The sequence below is a fragment of the Maylandia zebra genome, linkage group LG12 (genome assembly GCF_041146795.1).
Source record: "Maylandia zebra isolate NMK-2024a linkage group LG12, Mzebra_GT3a, whole genome shotgun sequence".
NCBI lineage: Eukaryota > Metazoa > Chordata > Actinopteri > Cichliformes > Cichlidae > Maylandia > Maylandia zebra.
The window spans coordinates 3,472,527-3,495,141 of record NC_135178.1 but is presented as its reverse complement, the minus strand read 5'-3'; the positions used below and the strand labels follow the sequence as shown (position 1 = coordinate 3,495,141).

The 22,615-nt window shown below is 39.9% G+C and overlaps 4 protein-coding genes across 7 annotated transcripts in view; 2 read left to right on the top strand and 2 right to left on the bottom strand.

The window, feature by feature from the left end:
• Positions 1–22,615, bottom strand: part of dgcr8 (DGCR8 microprocessor complex subunit) — a 207,648-nt gene that overhangs the window by 175,314 nt on the left and 9,719 nt on the right. Inside the window, exon 14 of one of the 2 annotated variants that reach the window (XR_013101055.1) lies at positions 22,157–22,430. Coding sequence is in view for 1 of the 2 variants with exons in the window: in XM_004558580.3 (XP_004558637.3) it covers positions 22,347–22,430 (84 nt within the window). In the remaining variant the exon portion in view is untranslated. Of the gene's footprint in view, positions 1–20,260; positions 22,431–22,615 lie in introns of those variants that run through there. The other variant, XM_004558580.3, reaches the window with a different exon arrangement.
• On the top strand, positions 3,356–6,485 carry LOC143421422 (uncharacterized). The gene is made up of 2 exons (XM_076890558.1): positions 3,356–3,716; positions 5,980–6,485. The coding sequence occupies exons 1-2, from the start codon at positions 3,457–3,459 to the stop codon at positions 6,248–6,250; spliced, it is 531 nt and encodes a 176-aa protein (XP_076746673.1). The 5' UTR covers positions 3,356–3,456; the 3' UTR covers positions 6,251–6,485.
• LOC143421399 (uncharacterized) lies at positions 7,119–13,880 on the bottom strand. The gene is made up of 4 exons (XM_076890505.1): positions 13,356–13,880; positions 9,152–9,204; positions 8,759–9,010; positions 7,119–7,207 (listed from the first exon to the last, which is right to left on the bottom strand). The coding sequence occupies exons 1-4, from the start codon at positions 13,436–13,438 to the stop codon at positions 7,119–7,121; spliced, it is 477 nt and encodes a 158-aa protein (XP_076746620.1). The 5' UTR covers positions 13,439–13,880.
• Positions 15,688–20,203, top strand: trmt2a (tRNA methyltransferase 2A). 3 transcript variants are annotated; one of them, XM_004558581.3, is made up of 12 exons: positions 15,688–15,838; positions 16,205–16,832; positions 16,938–17,046; positions 17,290–17,471; positions 17,687–17,801; positions 17,887–18,002; positions 18,123–18,234; positions 18,957–19,079; positions 19,209–19,284; positions 19,424–19,540; positions 19,624–19,720; positions 19,805–20,203. In XM_004558581.3, exons 2-12 carry the CDS (start codon positions 16,219–16,221, stop codon positions 19,950–19,952), a joined length of 1,809 nt encoding a protein of 602 aa, XP_004558638.3. In that variant the 5' UTR covers positions 15,688–15,838; positions 16,205–16,218; the 3' UTR covers positions 19,953–20,203. The 3 variants fall into 3 exon arrangements, with proteins under 3 accessions (XP_004558638.3, XP_004558639.3, XP_076746682.1); XM_004558582.3 differs by having other exon boundaries at positions 15,702–15,828; XM_076890567.1 differs by lacking the exon at positions 15,688–15,838 and adding an exon at positions 15,856–16,011.

Here is a 22,615-nt window from a genome sequence, read left to right as displayed (position 1 = left end):
GCGCGCTACTCTGTTTTTTGTCAGGCTTGAAATAGCTGAAATACCTTCACACTACGGAACTTCTATGGCTCTTCCGTTCGACAATCTCTCCGGCATTGGAACCATCATCTGTTTTCTCTTCGGTAACCTTCGGTCACGCTCGGTTGATTTTTCTAGTCGGCACACTCATTTCCTCCATTACCCGGGCGGTACGGTGGCTGGCTGCTTCCCAAACAAATACACATGTGCGGCTTGGCACTTGTGCTGTACGTAACAAGTCACGTGACGTGACGCTGCGGCTGTGATTGGTTCGGCTCTGCGAGGTCTATCGCAGTAGTTTAATTTTTCTATCGAGAAAAAGTTATATCGCGATACATATCGTTATCGTTCTATCGCCCAGCTCTAATTGTCACAGTTTACACCAATGTGGGGAAACCAGGATTTCAGACCTGGAAGAGAGGATGAAGTTTTTAGACAATGGTCAATTAAAGGACTCCAAAAAATCCAAGATTTGTATGCAACAGATTCTCAAGATATGATGTCCTTTGATATGCTTAGACATAAATATAATATAGATAGAAAGCAATTTTTCAAATATCTCCAAATTAGAAGTTACATTAGAGCGAATCAAAATAATACCTCCACCAAACCACCAAAATCAGAATTGGAAGACATAATAAGCAAAAGCAGTTCAAAAAAAGGGGCAATATCAGAAATATATAAATTGATTAGGTCCAAAACATCTGACAATTCTTTGGGAAGGTTGAACGCCTGGAAAAATGATTTAAAGAAAGACGTATCCGTGGAACAATGGGCATTGGTTTGTGCAAAAGCTCATAAACAAACTATTAATTCTAGACTAAGGTTGTTGCAATACAAATGGTTAATGCGAATATATGTTACTCCGGAAAAATTGAATAAGTACAACTCTAATATTCCAGACACTTGTAATAAATGTAATGAAGATAAAGGTAACTTTTGGCATTGTATTTGGGATTGCAGGAAGATAGGCTCTTTTTGGGTTGCAGTAACACAAACTATGAAACAAATATTATCCAAAGAGGTTGTTTTGGATCCTGGCTTCCTTATTCTGGGATTGTACCCAGAAAACATGAGATACACAAAAAGTGACAGAATGTTTATTGATATGGGTTTGTTACAAGCAAAAAGATTAATCGCACTAAAATGGAAAAGAACAAGGGAACCAAGTATCACACAGTGGATAAAACAAATGATGGTGGCTTTGCCATTGGAGCGGATAACATGTATACTGAAAAGGAAATTGGATGTTTTTGAGAAGGTGTGGAGACCATTTTTGAATTTTGTAGAAGGATTTGTATTATCTGAGGAGGACGAGGACTGAGGGCAATGACATTTGATTTGGGATAATGATAAATTTAGGCCTTTAACAGGGTGATAAATCTGATGACTTTTTTGTTTTCTTTTTGCTGTCTGAGAGGAGTGTATGTTCATGTAGTATTTAGAATGTTGGACTGTTTGTAAGTCATTAAAATGTAAAAAATAATAAAGATATTGTTGGAAAAAAAAGAATTAACAATGGAGTCAGCAGAGTCCACGTAACCTCTTTAAAGTGCAGTACTGCCATTAGGGCTGGGACAACGCGTCGACGTAATCGTACGTCGACGTAAAAAAATCTGCGTCGATGCGTCGTCACTTTCAAAAAAAGACATGGCGGCAGCGAGTAGCGGAATCATGAGTGAGGCAGTTGCAGTCAACTTAAATCACTCCACCCGAACACGCAGTTCTACAGTATGGGGATATTTTAACAGAAAAGGAAGTGATTCAGTCGTTTGCCGGCTTTGTGAGGTGGAAACGGCCTATCATAAAAGCATGACGGCTATGCACCAGCACCTCAAACGACTGCATCCAGGTACAGCTTCTGCAAAGGACAAACCACCGTAAGTTTTCAACTTTTTTACTAACACTAGTTTTTACCCGTTAATTCATCCAGACCCCCCCCCCCCCGTAGACGTACACTCACTTATAGACACAGAGATAAACACCCAACCTCCGTAAATGCAAAACTCATTTAAGCTGCTGAGCAGTAACATATAGCAGCTGCTGTTTAGTTGTACACTATTGAGTTCCTCTTGGGACTTCCGTACACTTTTTGGCACTTAACTACTTCCACAATTTTCAGCCGATTTTCACCGTTCAAATTTTAAACTATTCTGCTATTTCTGCTAATGTGTGCTATGTCTTTTGGTATTTTTCACTATTATACTTTTTAAAATATTAAGCTTAATTTGTCCCATTGAAATGAATGGGAAACTTCTGCAATTCTGCTAAAATTTGCTTGTTTCTGAAACTTAACTACTTTTCACGTAGAACAACCATTCAAACTTTAAAATGTTCTCAAATTATTGGGCTATTCAGGTATAAATCAGCTTCCACTCAACTTCCACAAATTATACATCAAAACATAGGTATTTTTGCTGGCTTTCCGAAAATGTCACTATCATTGTTGTGGGATTTATAGAACTTTGGCAAATCTCCTCAGACCAACACAAAGTCGCAAAACTCTCCATAGAAAGTCAATGGAGAGCTTGTTCAAAATCACCGCTTGATTTCTGTAATGAGAGGCATATTCGAATCGTCATATCTCCTTAACGAAGCAAAGTTAAGACATAAGGCTTGTCCCAGTATATCTTCAGATACTCCTGACGCTCACAATTCAAGAATTATTTTCTCACCTATTACCGTTCTGAAATGAGTTAGACTTGTTTGAGGGTAGGAAATTCGTCCTTCGCTCAGATTTCTTCAGATTTCAAACTCTGGAAATGAACCACTTTTTTCTCTCATCATATCTTTTTAATGGATTTCCACAGAGACCTGAAAATTTCCATGATTGTTCACCAAAGCCTGCTGTCTCTTACGGTGAAAGAATGATATTAATACTCCAAATAGATTTAGAGTTACAAAGCGTTGTTTGAGGGCAAGTCAAGGCAGTTTTTGCTTTGCTCTACTCAGTTATGGTGCATTAGAAGTCAAGTATCTTTAATAATTCATATTTTAATGATAAATTGTCAACACTTTAAGATTCCCCCATCTCTTCTGAACAAAACGGTTTAAGAATGACCGTTCTAGCCCCTACGGTTAGGAAATTATGGTCATTTGTTTGAGGGGAGTCGTCATTATGAGAAATAGACTGCAAAAATCCTGTGTCTCTCTGTGCTGCGTGCACCTGTTTTGGCGGGAAAAAGTACACAGCCTCTCTGATTGGTGGATTCAAATTCAGCAGCTCACAGCTGTTTGACTGACTAACGGTGTGTTCACACCGAACGCGATGGACGCGAACAAAACGCCCCAAACGCCCCTAATTTGACACGTGCACATTCGCGTCTCAACGTTTTGACGCGCGTGAACCGGAAATGTGGGAGGAAGTTGTGCCAGACCGGTATCTTTGCAAGATGGCAGCTGTCGAGCTAGCGCTTGAAGAGAGAGTCTCCCTTCTCTATGTACTGTGGAGAGCAGAGCAGCGGCGTAAAAGACGTCCTCGCCGTACCTGGGTCCATCAGGTCCTCCAGAGGCGTGAGCAGTTTGGTGAGTTTCACCATTTGCTCCAGGAGCTGCGCCTGGATGACGGCCGATTCCAGCGCTATCACCGTCGGCCAGTTTGAGGACCTGCTTTCCCTCGTCGGTCCCAGCATCGCCCGCCTAGACACCAACTACAGGTGCTCAATCCCACCTGCAGAGCGCCTGTCCGTCTGCCTGAGGTTAGTAAAAGTATTTAATACGGTAGTCCTTTATTGATACCTGTGCTAATATATGCTAAACCATCCATTTATACACTGCTAACATGGATGTGCTATGCTAACAGTGAATGCTGTCGGTGTTTACTGATAGCAAACTGTGGTATGGAGACTGTTTATAATATTTCTAGTGATACTCAGAAGCTCTCATCAAGTCCCGATTTAATTCGATTTATGCTGTTATCAGTGTTTGCAATGATAGCATGGCTGTGGTGTCACATCAATGTATGCGCTCGGTGTTTGCTGATATCAAACTGTAGCATTAGGACCACTGAGTTAACCTTTGTAGTGATACTCACTCCTTTATATTTAGACTAGAGATGGACCGATCCGATATTACGTATCGGTATCGGTCCGATACTGACCTAAATTACTGGATCGGATATCGGAGAAAAATAAAAAATGTAATCCGATCCATTAAATATCACGAAAGCACCTCACAAAACTTGCAACACGCCGTAACTCGCCTCAGAACGTCGGAGCAGTATGCATCACGTGATAGAGCAGCTGTGGCATGCGGGACCTGTCGGTGGTCTGGATAGCATTTGGAGCTTCGCTAGCAACCTGGCATTTCATCTCCGACAAAGTTATCCCCGAGAGAAGTAAAGCAAGTGTGTAAGTCCATCTCTGAATGTTTGTAAAGCATTCCCACGTTAAGCTTAACGAGCGACTGCCTCTCGCTCTCCGGCTGCTACTTCAATCGTGAAACTGCTAATGATCAGCTGATCGGCTTTTCTGTTGTGAGTCTCTCTTGTTTGTTTTTGGTCCACTTTGCGCCAGAAAGAGCAAACCAGCGGCTGAACAACAGCAGCACGTTTAAGCTTGATAAGCTGTTGTTACAATTTATTTAATATTACTTTCTACACCAGGATCTTTTTCTACGTAGCTGACGGCTGGTAACTGTGCAGGGGCGGATCTAGCAAAGTTTAGCCAGGGGGGCCGATAGGGCATTAACTGGGAAAAGGGGGCACAAAGACATACTTTTCTTTCTTATTCTCATTTAAAATGTCTAGCTTTTAATAAATAATTATCTGACACCCAAAGTTTTAATTTGATGTAAAATGAATAGAAGTCAATTACTGTATATAGTGACTATTAAGTCTAATATATATACCCTAGTAAGCTATAGTACATTTTCCTTTGGGAAGGTACCATCTGTGCAGTCTGTAATTTTGTTGAAGAAAGATGTTGAATCTATTTAATATTTCTTGAAAAATAATTGATTTCTGTGCATTTTTTTCACACTTCATCAAATTAAGGTTGATTACGTTGATTAAGCATCATGAGGTGGAGCGTGAGGGGTGGTTCCCTATTTTTTATTTATTTATTTTTGTTGTTGCTGGGAGTTGGAACCCTATTAGTTAGGTTGCTTAATATTTACGCTAAGTACTCTTTAAAATACCAGAATAGGGAGGATGGTGTAGGTCTAAGTTTATTAGATTGATCAGTATTGCTGAACTATGAAATATTTTTTTTGTATACAGGTATAACAGAATAGCTTTAGTGTAGTTGTTGTTTTAAACTTGAGTATGAACTTGCAGACTTGCAAAATGCAGCAAGATATTTAAAAAACAGTTTTGTTGATTAAAAAACACTATATCGGATTCATATCGGTATCGGCAGATATCCAAATTTATGATATCGGTATCGGACATAAAAAAGTGGTATCGTGCCATCTCTAATTTAGACCTGGTTTAATTCTGGGATAGTTGAATATTTGTATATAATCCCTGCAACTGTCAGACTCTATAGCAGGGGTCACCAGCCTTTATTAAAACAGAGTTAGATAAAACTGAACAGTTTGGTTCATCTTTAGTTACATGGTTCTATCTTGATAAGCTATGTCTTATCACAGATTAATTTTTCAAAAATATTAATGATTTAAGCAAGGAAAGGGCTACATGTCAACATACAACTCTTTATTTCTATTAATGTCTTACTTCATTCCTACCTGATTGACATGTTTAGGGATTATGAGTGATTGGCTCACTGTAGTGGCAAAAGTTGCTACCAATCAAATTATGATATGTTAAAGTTAAAACAAAACACAACTGTTTTAGATATGATCTAATATACATTTTGTAATTATCCTTATAATTACAAAATGTTTTATGTAAGATTTAAGTTTTGTGATTTAAATCTGACATCACAAAAGTATTTTGGAATTTGAATAATGTATTTTGTAACTGCAGTACACATAATACTAATTTTGAACAATTTTGTCCAGGTTCCTTGTCACCGGGGACTCCTTCAGGACCATCGCGTTCAGTTTCAGAGTCGGTGTGTCCACGGTGAGCCAGATCACCCCCCAGGCAGCGATGTCCATCTGGGACTGTCTAGTGGACGACTTCATGGCTGTGCCTTCACCTGGAGACTGGCGGTCCATCACAGAGGGATTCCAGGAGCGCTGGAACTTTCCTCTGTGCTGTGCAGCTCTGGATGAGAAGCACGTCCAGACAAAGGCACCCCATATATCATATAGGAGACACACACATTGATATACACTAAATATTTATTTCATTTCTTTTTTCTGGTGCCCAAATTGATGCACCTGCTTGATTTTGTTTAAACAATTATTGCACACTTTCTGTAAATCCAGTAAACTTCTTTTCACTTCTCAAATATCACTGTGTGTGTCTCCTGTATGATATTTAACTGACATTTTTTATTGTAACAACCAACGATTTATACAGGAAAATAATGTCTATTAACAAGGTTGCCCAAACTTTTGCATCCCACTGTATTAGTATATTTGTCATTAGTATAATATGAAATAAATTCTACATGTGTCAAGTCGGGTGCCAATATTTGCTGTGTAGTAGAACAGAGACATTTGTCATTATAAATGTTTATTTGATAAAATATATAAATTCAGTAACAAAAACATAAATATATGAAATTTAACTATTTACAGAGAGACAGGAATAAAAAGGACCCAGCTTGGAGTGGAAGAGCCTCAGGGAGAAGGAGGAGAAGAATAAGAACATTGTTTCTGCCCTGGAGAGCTGCTGCCTCATCAGAAAACTACTGATCATTAGGGTCCAATGTTTCCAAATTTAACACAGCTGTGCTGTTTTCAAAAACTAATTTATAAATTTGAAATTTCACGAATTCTCGTGTCTGAGGCGGCATGCTCTCCAGAGCAGGAACAAGGCTGAGGAGGAAATGCTCTGTTGGAGACGGGCGTGGCCTCTTTAGGGACTCCAGGATAGCCAGCTCCACCACAAAGTAATGAGAAGGCTGCTACTAGATTTTCATTTTCAAAATTGAAAAAAAAAACAGGATATGAACAGATTGGTTGTAGATATTTAGTAAAGGTGATCACAAGGGGATTCAAGCAAGTAACAAGCTATCAGTGCTTGATGTTCATACCTGTGGGTGCAGCAGCAGGAGCTGAGGGACTGGGGAGCCAGGAGAAGCAACAGGGGAGGACTCTGCTGCATGATTACTTGACTCTATCAGGAGAATATTAAATGTTAACAGGCTGAAGACAATAGTCATAGAGAATATTATATACTTATTATTATATACAGTGGTCTCTCATTTATTGCAGCACATGAACAGTAGTCACAGTCAGAGATGGGCAGTAACGCGTTACTGTAATCTGATTACTTTTTTCGAGTAACGAGTAAAGTAAGGGATTACTATTGCAAAAACGGTAATTAGATTACCGTTATTTTCCCGTAGGAACGCTGCGTTACTGCGTTACTAAAACCGTGATTTTTTTGCGAGAATGTCTCACGACAGTGACGTAAGCGAGTGCGCCGTTAGTGACAACAGCTGTGTGCAGATCAACAATGGATCACATATCGATTGTGGGAGAGAGTATGAGCGTGCAGCGTGGAAGTACTGACCTTACTTTGAGTTTGATTCCATAAAAAGTGACAAAAACATTAGTGTCCGTTGTGCGTGGGAAGAAAACTTCTTTTTACAGCGAAAAAAACCCTAAACTTCCAAGCAAGCACCGAGTAGCTACGACGTAATGGGAAACTCACAGAGAAACTGCCGTATCCTTCCACTGACCGCTGTACACCTGCACCAGGGTAAACCTCCGCCTACCGCAGTCCTGCTTTACAGGTGAAAATAGAGCAACAGGACTGCTGAGTCTTTGACTTTATTTATTTTCTGCTGTGTTTTACTTGCATCTATTTGAAAGAGTGAGTGTAAACACAAAAAATATTTTATTTTATGTGCTGGAATGTGTAGAAAATAGGTTTAAATATTAAACTAATTTATTCAACTCAGAGAATGTTGCATATAATTAAAGTTTTGCTTGATGCATAAAGTTAAAAGATTAAAACTGATAAAACAAGTTAAAAAAAGACTTTTCCATTTGATTACATTTTGTATGATGGATTATGCAGAAAAAGTAGAATTGGGCTGAAAGATCTATCGCTTTATCACCTCTTCAGGTTGTAAATCGTGTTTTTAAAAAGTAACTAAGTAACTAAGTAATTAATTACTTTTGAAAATAAGTAATCAGTAAAGTAACGGGATTACTTTTTTGGGGAAGTAATCAGTAATTAGTTACTGATTACTTTTTTCAAGTAACTTGACCAACACTGGTCACAGTTCTCACAAGTTGATTCTCAAAGTGCAAACCTTTGTCGATTTTAAAACGTAAAAGTATTATGCTGCGCTTTTTCTCCGTCTGCGGCGCCACTTTTGTGCGCCTTTTTCGCTCCCGGTGCAGGTGTCTATTTCCGAATGAGGGTCATAGTTAAGTGCTGTTTTTTCTATTGGACATGATGGTTATCAAAACCAAACATGATAAGTTTGGCAAGCGCAGGAGACACGACACGGAGGAGATTTGTCATTTGGGCTGCAGAATGCAATGCGCATTGTTGAAAGCTGTACGGTGCAATAAAAAAAAATCAGCGAAAAGGCGAGGCGGTGACGGATGAACAGTGGGACTACTGTATACTGTTTATTAATAAACAAAATATATTCCTGTATGACAACACGCATAAATTAACTGCCTACATTAATTCATTGTAAACATACACCTTCTGACTGACACTCCCCTGCTGCCTCTTCGGGCTGTCCCTGGTCCTCGGGGGAGAAGTTCCCCACGGTCCGCACCATATTTCCGCTAGTCTCCCGCGGGGTGAGGAAGGGGTCCAGAAACCCTATGACCGCGAAGAACTTCCATCTCCTCCCCGATCCTGCTGCAGACCCACTCCTCTTCTCCTTCTCTGTCCTCTTCTCCTTATTATAGGTGTCCCTGAGGCTCTTCCACTTTCTCCTGCAGATGTCCTCTGAATAAACGCATTATCTGGTTAGCGGAAAGGTATTTGTACAACAGTGGGAAAATCGCGGGACAGTAGGTGGGCTTGCTAGCTTTTGTGCGGCTTCATCGGGTCAGTCTGAAAATTAAAAAGAAGAAGGAATGGACTTACCAGGTTGCCCGATCTCCTCACTTATGTGTCTCCAAGCTAGGTCCTTTTTATTCCTGTCTTGGTAGAAATAGTAGCTGGCATCATACAGCTCGGGGTAATTAGCCACAGCACTGATTAGCTTTTCCTCCATACTGAATGAAGAATGAATGGCTTTGGCTGGATCTGCCCCTTTGACCTAGGTCAGAGCCACGTCACCAGGCTCCTGATTGGTTGTCGCGGCGCGATTTGATGCTGGAGTTCAGATTTTCCAACTCGAGCAGTAGACGCGAAACGCGCGTATGCACAAAATGCAACACAAAAACTCACGCGCGTGGTTTTATTCGCGCGTCAAACGCGCCAGATGCGCTACACTGACGCTCGTTTCACGCGTTTTGGCGACGCAAATCTCCTTCCGAATTTTCGCGGGACCCGCAATCGCGCGTCATTGCGCCTTTCCATTGACTTTACATGTAAACCTGACGCTCTATTCGCGTCCATCGCGTTCGGTGTGAACAAACATGCTGTTGACAGCCCCAGTTCACTTGCTGCTGCTGTGTGTGTGTGTGTGTGTGTGTGTGTGTGTGTGTGTGTGTGTGTGTGTGTGTCAGACAGAGAGAGAGAGAGAGAGAGCCTTTTAATGGGATGATCTCATTGTAAGATTCAAATTCAATATATTTAGACTGGTTGACTGAATTGGATCCTGTGTGTGTGTCTCTCTGTGCATGTGTTTCCATATGTGTCCATATTTGTGATTGTGTGGCTGTTATATATTTTTTTGCAGATTTTTGTCATTTAACAAGTATATTTGAGGGACCCTCAGCATGTTCAGCATTTTTTCAGCTGTCCATTTTGCTTTTCCAATTTTTCTGTTTAACTTATTACTATTGTGCTAAAATCACACTATTTCTGCTATTTTATAAGATTTGTGCTAAATATAGTATTTCTGCCGAATATAGTATTTCTGATTAATTATAGTTTTTCTACCAAATCATAGTACAGTATTTTTGCTTTTTATAGTATTTGTGCTAAAACATAGTATTTCTACTAAATGTAGTATTTATGCTTAATCATACTATTTCCATATATTACTGCCAGGTCCCCTGGCAGCCAATCCTCTGTGAGGATTGAGACATTCAAATTTACAAATCAGGGCCTGCACGGCTTCACAGCCAGCCAATCATATCTGAGGGCTGAGGCATTCAAATTTGCATATTGAGGCCTTCACGGCTTGTAAGCCAACCAGTCATCCATGTCATATATCTCTAAAAATTCACATTTTTATTTTAAATAGACAACACTTACTTACACTTATTTGTGTGTGTGTGTCTGTGTGTGTGTGAGAGAGAGAGAGCGCCTTTTTATGGGATGATCTCATTGTAAGATTCCAATTCAATATATTTAGACTGGTTGACTGAATTGGATCCTGTGTGTGTGTCTCTCTGTGCATGTGTTTCCATATGTGTCCATATTTGTGATTGTGTGGCTGTTATATATATATATTTTTTCATTTAACAAGTATATTTGAGGGACCCTCAGCATGTTCAGCATTTTTTCAGCTGTCCATTTTGCTTTTCCAATTTTTCTGTTTAACTTATTACTATTGTGCTAAATCATACTGTTTCTGCTATTTTATAAGATTTGTGCTAAATATAGTATTTCTGATTAATTATAGTTTTTCTACCAAATCATAGTACAGTATTTTTGCTTTTTATAGTATTTGTGCTAAAACATAGTATTTCTACTAAATGTAGTATTTATGCTTAATCATACTATTTCCATATATTACTGCCAGGTCCCCTGGCAGCCAATCCTCTGTGAGGATTGAGACATTCAAATTTACAAATCAGGGCCTGCACGGCTTCACAGCCAGCCAATCATATCTGAGGGCTGAGGCATTCAAATTTGCATATTGAGGCCTTCACGGCTTGTAAGCCAACCAGTCATCCATGTCATATATCTCTAAAAATTCACATTTTTATTTTAAATAGACAACACTTACTTACACTTATTTGTGTGTGTGTGTCTGTGTGTGTGTGAGAGAGAGAGAGCGCCTTTTTATGGGATGATCTCATTGTAAGATTCCAATTCAATATATTTAGACTGGTTGACTGAATTGGATCCTGTGTGTGTGTCTCTCTGTGCATGTGTTTCCATATGTGTCCATATTTGTGATTGTGTGGCTGTTATATATATATTTTTTTTCATTTAACAAGTATATTTGAGGGACCCTCAGCATGTTCAGCATTTTTTCAGCTGTCCATTTTGCTTTTCCAATTTTTCTGTTTAAGTTATTACTATTGTGCTAAAATCACACTATTTCTGCTATTTTATAAGATTTGTGCCAAATATAGTATTTCTGTTAAATTGTAGTTTTTCTACCAAATCATAGTACAGTATTTTTGCTTTTTATAGGATTTTTATAGGATATTTATATTGCTTAATATAGTATTTATGCTTTTTAAAGGATTTGTGCTTAATATAGTATTTATGCTAAATTATAGTATTTCTGCCATTTTATAGTTGTGCTAAAACATAGTCTTAATTTAAAATTACAATATTCATAGTTCATCACAGGGTCTCTGGTAAAACACAGTATTTCTGCTATGTTGTACTATTTTTCTAAATCATAGTGTTTCCATAATGTTTAAGTATTTCTGGCTAAATATATTCTTTCTGTTATCTTATACTATTTCTCCTAAAGTCTTGTATTTTTGAGAAGTTATCATGTTTCTGGTAAGTTACAATATTTCTGCTACGTTCTGCTATGCTATTGTATTTCTGCCAAGTATTATGTTTCCTCTGAGATATTGCAGTTCTGCTAAGTTATTCCATTTTAGCATAGTTCCTTTGCTTCTGCAAAGTTTTTACAATTTCTGCAACTTTTCAGCTTTTTCAGCTAGTTTTTGCATGCAGCTTCAGCTTAAAGCATCCACACTGCATTTTCGCAGGAAATGCAAATTTTTCTAGTTGTTATTGTTTTTTTGGTTTGTGGCCCATGCTGGCGAAATGAGTCGGAATGCACGCAGGCTGATTATCAGAATCGGCGAAAGACAAAAATGTGAGACAGCGAATTGGCCGCAGGAGAAATGTTAACAAGGATAATGCACCACCTGCTAAACGTAGCCGTCGTGGACACTATTACAACATTGTTAAAGTGCTTGCAAAAGCAAAATGACAATGAACTCTTGATTTGTCAAATTTAATGTGTTTCATCCTATTTGAACGCTGTTTTTACACATAATGCTTCTCCAGCTTGATCTTATAGATCAAAGTTATGCCATCTAATGACTAGAAAGCAGTGCACCAGTAAAGGTGCCATCAGCTATGGCTGTTTAAACGTTATTTTTTCCAGCCATCATGATTACTGCATATCATAAGTTCAACATTGGGGATTATTATTAACCTCTTACTGTTATGCTATGAAAGCACATGGCATAACAGTATGTGTGTATCTATCTATCTATCTATCTATCTATCTATCTATCTATCTATCTATCTATCTATCTATACCAGATCCTTATCAAATTATTTTGATATTATGCTTTCCATATAATTATTTAGTAATTATTCGAATTCATCTGTGTGCTGTGTGTGGTTTATGATTTCAGGAATAAACAGAAAAGTCTGGAGGACTACTGTCAGAGAAGAAGTACACCATGCACCCCCCAGGAGGTGGCTGTACTTACTGAGAGCGTCTTAGCTATGATTTTAAAAGACAAGAGACCACTTGCTGTGGGTGAGGGATTCAAAGAAATGCTGACCACTTTCCAACCAGGTTACACTCTGCCGTCTAAGCGTCATTTTACAAGCATGATGGAGAGAAAGTATGAAACTTCAGTGCAGAGACTAAGGAATGAACTAAAAAAAGCCACATCCAAAATCTCCCTTACCACTTATGCTTGGACAAGTCTGGTCACAGAGTCCTACTTAGGGGTAACTTGTCATTTCATTATTTGTTCAAAGACGCCATTGCTACTGTTTGTATATTATTAATTTTTTGCTATGATTTCCTTTATATTTGTTTTGCAAAACATTTAATTTTTTGTTAAAAACAGAAGATTGTAGTACAATGTTATTGTGGATCAGGGCCGTGCAGAGAGGTTTAAAGGGGCGGGTGCTCAAAGCTAAAAAGGGGCACATTGAACCAGGCTGAATAACAACAACACACATTCATCAAGAATCTAATATGGGCAACAAGGCAAAGCAAACGTAGCCGATGTTTTACCTGATGGGTACAATGTTGCTGTTGAGGGGTTGCTGTGGATAGTGCTGGAGGGCAGGGCTGTGTTGATCTGAGACTGTAGACATTAAAAAGTCCACAGGAGAGATGGTAGCTGATTAATTAAACAAGTGTCATGAGATAATAACAAAATGCAAAGATTGGTGACAGCGCTTGGAACCATAAGGCAACAAAAAACTGTGAGAAATAAATTAGGCTCTGCCTGTGAATCACTCTTTGCTTCTCTTCTTCCTTCCATCCCATCTTTTCATATATCACTTTCCACTTGCTGTCCATCTGAGAACAAGGCACAACTTGCTATTGCAATAAACTATAATTTAATTATCCACACCTAACAACTCTTGCACTTAATCTATAATAAAATGATGACAGAAAAATGTTATAGCCCTGCTTTTAGTAGCCTCACACAGCTCCTGCTGTTTCCTCCTCATGTCCTTACCAGGCATGTCTGCACAATGTTATATCATGAGTAATATTTTTTTTAAAAATCCATCTAAATAAAACACACACATGCACGCACACACAGGGACATTTTAGACCTTCTTCAGAATACTGTATATACTGTGGGCATCATGGTGCTGATCCAGAATCCTTACATATTTATTACTAGAGCTACAATAATAAAGCAATGAGGAGGGGGAAGTAATAAATATGAAATAATGTATTTATGATGATTCCATTTGTTTCACTATCCACTCTGTGCAGGGCAAAGCTTATTACATTTTTAAACTGTAGAGATACAATCATTTTACTGCTGTAAAATCCAACTTTTGTCTTATTTAAAATATAAATCTAATATAATCTGCTTCTTAATGTATGTTCTTTAAAATACAGCGTGTGTTTTTAATATATTATAATTATAATAATGCACAATTATGTGGACATGCGTATTAGATCGTTTTTAGTGAAATATAATCCCTCCAGAAAGGCAGGAAAAGCCCGGAAACTTACTTTAAAACTAAATATGTTCCCTAAAACGGTGACAGAGCTACAGATCCATGACAGCCTTACACAGGTAGCCAGCAGCTGTGACCAGCACTGCTTGTGCAGTTAATAAAAGGACAGGTAATGTTTGTCGCGCTGTTGCACACACAGCACGCTCGTTTGTTTCAGTTCGTCAGTTGCAACAAGACAACTTACCAACGTGTACGTAATAAGCTAATACTCCTGTGTGCTACACACTACAGTGCACGCTGTGCACCTACTTACTGGTTTTGTCGCATCAGTCTGTGTCTCTGAGTTAACTTGTGTTTCTCCTACAGCTCCGGACTACAAAAAATGCGCGTGCTCTTTGTGAGCTAGTTCCCAGCTCGTAACCAGCGCGTTCTGCCGTCAAGGGCGATCATTGGTTAAATGTGATCATGTGACTGATGCAAGCCAGATCCTTTTATTTGGCAAAACTGTGATTAATAGTTAAATATTATTGTTGAGGGGCACAGACAGGACTCCGCACGCACACACACAAAGAAAATTAAAAAAAAAAAAAAAAAAAAAGTTGCCTCAACAAAAGGGCACTTCAGGCACCCATCAGGAAAGGGGCGGGTGCCCAAGCCCCTCTAGCCCCCCCCCCCCCCCTTCTGCACGTGCCTGGTAGGAGAGCCTGCACTGTAGATACTGGGTTTTATTAAGAGAATGCAATTGCAACAATAACAAATTGAAAAGATTTTTTCATTCCCTGTAATGTATGGCTGCTGAGTAGCCATACCAGACATGCACACAGGGTGACCAGATCACAATAAGCCGCATGTCGGACTTTTCAACTCTTGCTAGGTAAAAACCATAAGAATAAAGGGAAGCTTTCACTCTCCCTTGTTATTTCAGCTGCGATTCTGTCTGGTAACAGTCTATAGGTTTGAGTAAGGATGTATCCATAGGTCTTTTTGGAGCACTAGCTGACAATTTATGAATCTTTAGCCAAATATACTGTGTGGCTTCACACCATTTTTTCTCTTATGTGAAACTGAAAAATAACTCTATTTCTCAGTATATCTGTCATCTGCTTTGTGGTATTTTCCACTATATTGCACAGAATGATATATTTGTTCATGATAAAAGCATGACCTAAATATGTACTAAGGAAAATCCAGTGTTTAGAAAGGTGGATGTCCTGCAGAGCCTGTAAAATGTGGGACATTGGTTCAAGATGTGGGAGAGGGGGGAAAGCATAAAAATGCTGTGCAGTCCCCCTTATAGAGGGACATCTGATCCCCCTCCCTGCACAACATGAAGTATGAAGTAACACCAGTAACACAACACCTTAAGGACGTAAACCAATGTGTAGACAGTGATGTGCAAAGCTTTTCTTAACACTCCTATCTATGAAAGTGACCAAGGTACACAAAGTTAAAGCCGCTGGGATGCCTGTCACTTTAACAAAGTTCATAGTTCAAGCTGCACGTGCTTGAATCAACATGGCGTCGCCTGCTCAATAGAAGTGGAGCAGAAAGTAAATACAGAGGTACGGGAAGGTAAGGAGCTCTCGTGGAATGTTACCGCTAGTCAAAAACAGCGCACTACACAAAGTGTTCCGTTAAGATACCGACGTCGTTCCTCTGAAACTGCAAAGAATGTAACTTCCTGCTCGCGCTAACATCAAGTCTTTCAGTTTGCCATATAACCAAAACATAATTACTGAAAAGCAGTAAGTGCATGTACTGTTATGTAGAGTAACAGCATTGTTTTACATAGTCACGGTGACACATTAATTGTAGCAGTTATTTGAAAGTTGCACAATACCCTAAACCAGGCTTGAGAGTAGAGTATGAGACTTTTTTCACGTTTTAACTCCGTGAATGCGAGCTCCTGATAGGCCTACTTATTGTTTGGTGCTTTAGGAATCAGCACAGTGATGGCAGATATCAGCAGCAGCCCAGCGGCCATCACTCCAGCCTCGCTCTCCCTGGAGGAGAAGCCTGATGACCTCTCCAAAAATGATGTTGCCAAGCCTGATGTTCAGGCTGAAGGAGAAAGCCAGGGGGCTCCTGACCCCGGCGTGTACCGCTACATCAAAGAGGACCTGTTCACGTCGGAGATCTACAAAGTGGAGATCAGGAATCTGCCCAGGTTCATAGGCTTCAATGACCTGAAGAAGTTCTTGGCCAAGCATGGCCTCAACCCGCACAAAATCAAGCTGTTTGGCAGGCAGACGTTTGCTTTCGTCACCTTCAAGAACGAGGAGGAGCGCGACAAGGCCATGAAGATGGTGCATGGCATGCAGTGGAAGGGCCAGGTGCTTAGTGTCAAGCTGGCCAAACCCAAGGCAGACCCCATCTTGAGAAAGAGGAAGGAGAATGAGGGGGAGAGCGCGCCCCCATGCAAACGAACAGATGATGGGGACGAGGATGAGGAGCCGCTCAGTGTCCAGATCGCCAACGTCGTGACACCTCTGTGGAACATCTCTTATGACGAGCAGCTGAAGAGGAAGGAACAGGAGGTGGTGGTGGTTCTGCAGAAGCTGGCCAAGTAAGTGTAATATAATACAGATTTGGGGTTATTTATAGGTCATGTTGTACTTTTTATGGGACTTGCTGACATGTCCGTACAAGTTAAACCTTTGTTTTCTTTCAGAGAGATCGGCAGCACCAACAAAGCCATGGTGCCGTGGCTGTTTGCACAGAAAGGGAAATACAACAACATGTGTTGTCCTCTGGAAGCCCTCCGACCGTCTCCTACACAGGTATACTTTGAATAGTTGCTTTTATTTGTCCATAAAAGGCAGGTGGTTATGCAACAGTTAAAAAAAAAAAAAAAAAACAGGATGGAAAAAAGGCAAAGCACAAAATAAAAAGTAACTAATTAGAGATGGAAAATGACGTACATAAGTTTATTCTGTTTCACGATCTCTCAGCTGTTTTCATGTCTCTAAATATTGTATATAATTTAATATTCATCCTTCTGACCCGGTTTCCGATCGTGACAGACAGAGTACAGAAACAAGTGCGAGTTCCTCATATCGGTGGGTGCAGATGGCGAGGATAAAACCATCGGTTTCCGCCTGGGGAAATACAAGGGAGGGTCCTGTGCTGTGGTGGGGCCGGCTGACACGTGCCACGTGCCGCCAGAGGCCAAGAAGATGGTCAGCGAGTTTCAAAAGTTCATCAGGTATTATTATGTGTGCTCGTGAGGATCTAGGAACAGTTTAGTTTGGGGAACTAAAGCTGCTTGGAAAAAGTAGTTGAACCTAAATAAAAAAAGATCAAATTCATAATGTACATGTCATGTTATTTGAGAAATATGATACAAATAAGTGGAAAAAAACAAAGCAAGTTGTCTAAAAGTGACTAATCGCTCAGTCTGGCTGTGATTTTTGCAAACAGAACAACTCCATACTCTGTGTACAGCCCAGAGACATATGAAGGACACTGGAAGCAGCTGACTGTACGTACTACAAGGACCAAACATGCCATGGCCATGGTGTTCTTCAACCCACAGGTGATGAAATGTTGAAACTGAACTAGCGCCCCATGCTGTTAAAGGTCTCCCTTTTGATTCGCTTCATTTGTTTAATGACTCTTAGAAACTTGAAGAAGAGGAACTTGGTGCTTTAAAGAACTCCATGAAGGAGTACTTCACAGAAGGAGAGGGGAAAGACAGCGGCGTGACCTCTCTGTACTTTGTTAGAGAGGGCCAAAGGTAAAACTAAACTACATGCTCAGTAAGTCATAATCTGTATGAATTTAATGACTGAATGTCATCTTAATAATACTCTGACTATTTATGTAACTTCTTGTATTTTTTTTTTTGCCTGTTAAGGAAATCTCCAAACCCAGAGGATCTCCCCTGTGAGCTGGTGGTTGGAGAGACCTGCATTCAAGAAGAAATGCTTGGTTTGAAATTCAGGATTTCTCCGCATTCATTCTTCCAGGTGAGGAAGAGCAGAAGCTGCATGTTGTGGAAGTTATGAGGTCTGGTTTGCAACTAGAATATTTCAGGATTTCTTTCTGTGAGGATGAGTGAACACATGTTATCGCAGGCATGGTAATCCTTTTCTGAAGTTCTGATCTCACCATGTTATCCTTCTGCAGATGGGGTGAAATGGTACTCCTCTGGCCAGGGGTGGGCAACTCTTGGCCTCGAGGGCCAGTGTCCTGCAGGTTTTAGATGTGTCCTTGATCCAACACAGCTGATTCAAGTGGCTAAATGACCTCCACAACATGTCTTGTAGTTCTCCAGAGGCCTGGTAATGAACTAATCATTTGATTCAGGTGTGTTGACCCAGGGTGAGATCTAAAACCTGCAGGAGACAGGCCCTCGTGGCCTGGAGTTCCCCACCCCCTAGCTAGGCTCTTCTAAGGCTCATCACAGAGCCTAACAAACAGAAGTAGATCACTGTACTTCACCATGCTTTACCTTTTTTTTGCAGGCATTCCTAAAATGTGGAAACCTCTCCAAATACAGGGCTTAACTCAAAAATATCCCACAAGGCTGGAGTGACTGTGAATTTAATACATTCATCTTATGTTTGTTTGTTTTGTTATTAATCTGTGGCTAGGACACTCGGGTATGGTAGACGATGGTCCCAGTTGTGTTTGCCAGCTTTAACATCAGGTGCTCAGCCTCCATTAACAATCTGTTTCTGTGTGCTAGGTGAATACAGGAGCTGCAGAGGTGCTGTACTCTGCTGTGGGGGAATTGGCCCAGCTGGATCAGGACAGCATAGTACTGGATGTGTGCTGCGGGACAGGAACCATTGGCATCTCTTTGGCTAAGGTAATGGTTTTTTTTTTTTTTGTCAATGTATAGGTGTTGTGTGCATTTTCTCATTAGTCATGAAGCAGGACAAATGCACACTGACTCGGTTTCATGTTGCCTTTTTTTGCCACCCACTTTTATATCTAGAGGGTGAAAAAGGTGATAGGGATTGAGATGTGCCAGGAAGCAGTGGAGGACGCCAAAGTTAATGCAAAGCTGAATGGTAGGCACCACGAACATCATCACTTTTATCTTTTTGTAGCATTTAGTTTGGGTAAAGCGCATAAGTTGTGGTATTGATGTGATTAACTTTAGTAATTGTATGCATGCTGCATCCCTCGCTTATTTTTTGTGTTTTTAAGGTCTCAGTAATGTTGAGTTTCACTGTGGAAAAGCTGAGGATGTGTTCCCCAACATCCTCAATGCTGTCGTTTCATCCAGTGCGACTGCTATCGTAGATCCACCACGAGCAGGCCTACGTGAGTGCACGTTATGATCAAAAGATCTACTCAGGTTAAGATGGTTGTAGTAAGAGATGATTATTTTTTCTTTGTTTCCTTAGACTCAAAGGTGATACTCGCAATCAGGAGAGCAGAGCATTTAAAGAGGCTGGTTTATGTATCATGTAATGCCAAGGCAGCAATGACCAACTTCATTGAGTAAGTGAATTTTGTAGTAGAAAATAAGCCAAAATTAAAAAAATTAAAATGTGACTCCAACTGTGGAATTGTTTTTTCCTTCAGTCTGTGCAGAGCTCCATCAAACAGAGTTCATGGAGCCCCATTCCGTCCAGTGCGATCCATAGCCGTGGATCTGTTCCCTCAAACCATGCATGTTGAGATGATTCTGCTGCTGGAGAGAGTGGACTACAGCGAAGACTCAGTTTTATAGGCAAATTGGGCTTCCTCCTCTATAAATGTATCCACACAGTACTCTGAAGAATTAACATTGTCATTTACATATTTGTAAAGCCAAAAAGTAACACAAGTTAAATCCCAGTTTTCACAGTGAGCGATAACTGTAGTGTCTTTTTGCATGAACCTTTGTTAGCTTTGACCTAAAGTTTAATTTTCAAACTAATACTGTGTTTTCTGTTATTCCAAACAGTAAAAGCTTAACCAATAAATTACCACCTCAGCTCACTTCCCCCTTTTTAGTTTTGATCCTTCAATCACTGAATAAACAAAAGCTCTTGTAGCTATTAGTCAAGACATTTTTATTTTGCATAACAAATATCACCAAAGTCATGGAGCTCAGGTTGCAATACATACTTCATAATCTAGGCAGCAACACTTCAAACAAGTCATTGGTACAACTTAACAGCAACGCATGGAAGCAGTATCCCCCCCTCCCCCGACACTTATGGGCTTTGCATGAAAACACATACACAAAGGGAAAGCACATTCGTAAAGTGATCTGTACTATCACAGGAGCCTTGGGTAAACAGATGTGTCCTCTTGTAGAAAAACCGCGGGGCAAATACTTGAGTGCACAGCAGTTTCCATTTTGTTCCAGCAAGTGACGGGTCTATGCATTTTCCTGTTAGTCCATATTCTCTTCAGTTCACAGCAACATTGAGTTTTCTATAAAATGCATAAGACTATAAGCTTTGGTATACACAGTTTCATCAGCTTGTTGGACTGAATGACTTTATCGCTGTTGTTTACATCAGTGCCAACTAAATTTTACAAGTTTGCCTTGAAAGAAAAAAAAAACAATTTATGGCAAACGTACACAAAATAGTCCATTCAGGTGAATCCTACAAATCTGGATGAGTTGTAGGCATTTTCTTGAGACGTTTCTTGGCCATTTTTAACTGAAAACACTATCTTAAATTCTTTATCAAGTAAATAGAGATTGGTCTTTCCACTTCCTGCTGAAGGGTGTTTTAGGTCCAATGTACAATATATACTCTTGAGCCCTTCATGAAATGGATTAACTAAGGCAACATGTAACCAACATGATTTTTTTAAAATAAGAATATAAATGAAAAGCAACTGAAATGCGCTTTGTGGTTAGCAACTGTGCATGGCATTAGCATATGAATAAAAATCCAAGTGCGAACTAAGCGCATAAGTGAAATGATCCCCAACATGTTACAGTACTGTGTCCCTGTGCTTGGGGTATACTGCAGTGTCACCATGTAGCAGGAAGCTCTTGTAGAACCTGACCTTCACCGGCTTAGGCCTAATGTCAGATACTTGTATGGGCACATGTGCGTGCCCTTTTATGCTAAAGATAATTTAGAAGTAGTAGCTTGGTATCATTCAGAGATGGTGTCACAGTTTTTTTCCAAACAGTACCTCCAGCTTCACAGCTGGGTTAGTAGTCGGTGAAATTCATTACTTATTAAATGAAGGAGTCCCTTTTTAATACAGTCGTATTTAACAAACATGCATTTTTGTTAAGAATATCGACTGACATCACTGAAGTTTCGTATTCCATAAAACAATCTGTACTGGTATCAGCGATGAAGACATCAGGTGGGCTCTAGCTTATGTCTTTTACTGAAACAAATGAAAAAGGCAAGACCCTCAAGAAAAAGTCAGCCCAAATATTCCACTAGGAATTATTCCAGGAATAAAAGCAACAGTCAACAAAAACATCTGACAGGACACGAGTGTGTAACAACAGTGAGCACTTCACACCGCATGTTGCCAACGTGCAAACCAAAGACAGCATCTGTCAATTCTGGGGACAAACAAGCCCGCACACAGCTGTAATCATCACTCACCACATCCATAACACCTACCATTAAAATAACAAATAAAATAGGAACTTTGCTTCCAATTAAATGAACGGTATAAATACAAGTATTAGTAGTCCCTTTCAAATACTTTTAGCACAGAGAAAACTATCAGCTGCTGGTACTATGCGCTCATGACTGGTGAAAACAAGCCTTCAAAAATAAAACCAGTGTGTGCAGTGGCTTTCTCCACTTTAAGAGGCATGCAAATCTATTTTGATGTGGTTCATCTTATCAAGTAATGGTCACTTCTCTGGACACTGGGGGGGAGGGGGGTTCTCCTACTGCTGTAATTAGGATGCATCTAGAGAGGTAGACGATATTCGCTCTACAGTCTGTTCAGTCCAACACTTCTACCAGCTTAACCAATTAAAACAAGTGAAGGAAGTAAGCAGTAATATCAGCCTGGTCAACCCTTTACTATATTGCCATTTAGATCTCAGTGATGCATAATTAAGTGGTGGATGGTGGGGTGTGCATGTGTGTGATGTCTGACAGTGACTGGTTTTCAGTGCTGTGGTTCATCAGTGATTTGAGATTTAAACGTCGACAGTGCAGAGGGGTTCACTCCCCGGCTGGGCAGATTCCATTATGGTCATCTTGGGTTTCTTCCTCGTTTCCTCCTGGTAGAGAAAATAATTAAAGTACAACAAGCAAGATAACAAAAACAATTATTCTCAAGTACAAGATTTTGGGTAGTGTACATGCAGTCTGGCCAACCAAAGACTGGAAGTTACACTCCTTTGTTTTGTCTTTTTTATTTACAAAAAAATAAAGCTAAACATTACCCCCCCCCTTTCTTTTTTTT

Bases quoted from the DNA above. Each gene is read 5' to 3' on its own strand.
- trmt2a (XM_004558581.3), top strand. From the start codon at position 16,219: ATGGCAGATATCAGCAGCAGCCCAGCGGCCATCACTCCAGCCTCGCTC. The intron at 18,235-18,956 runs GTGAGGAAGAGC...TCTGTGTGCTAG, and splicing joins CTCCGCATTCATTCTTCCAG to GTGAATACAGGAGCTGCAGA. The intron at 19,285-19,423 runs GTAGGCACCACG...TGTGTTTTTAAG, and splicing joins AGTTAATGCAAAGCTGAATG to GTCTCAGTAATGTTGAGTTT.
- LOC143421422 (XM_076890558.1), top strand. From the start codon at position 3,457: ATGTACTGTGGAGAGCAGAGCAGCGGCGTAAAAGACGTCCTCGCCGTA. The intron at 3,717-5,979 runs GTTAGTAAAAGT...AATTTTGTCCAG, and splicing joins CGCCTGTCCGTCTGCCTGAG to GTTCCTTGTCACCGGGGACT.
- LOC143421399 (XM_076890505.1), bottom strand. From the start codon at position 13,438: ATGTCTACAGTCTCAGATCAACACAGCCCTGCCCTCCAGCACTATCCA. The intron at 9,205-13,355 runs GTAAAACATCGG...CTACCAAGACAG, and splicing joins AGCAACATTGTACCCATCAG to GAATAAAAAGGACCTAGCTT. The intron at 9,011-9,151 runs GTAAGTCCATTC...GCGTTTATTCAG, and splicing joins TGAGGAGATCGGGCAACCTG to AGGACATCTGCAGGAGAAAG.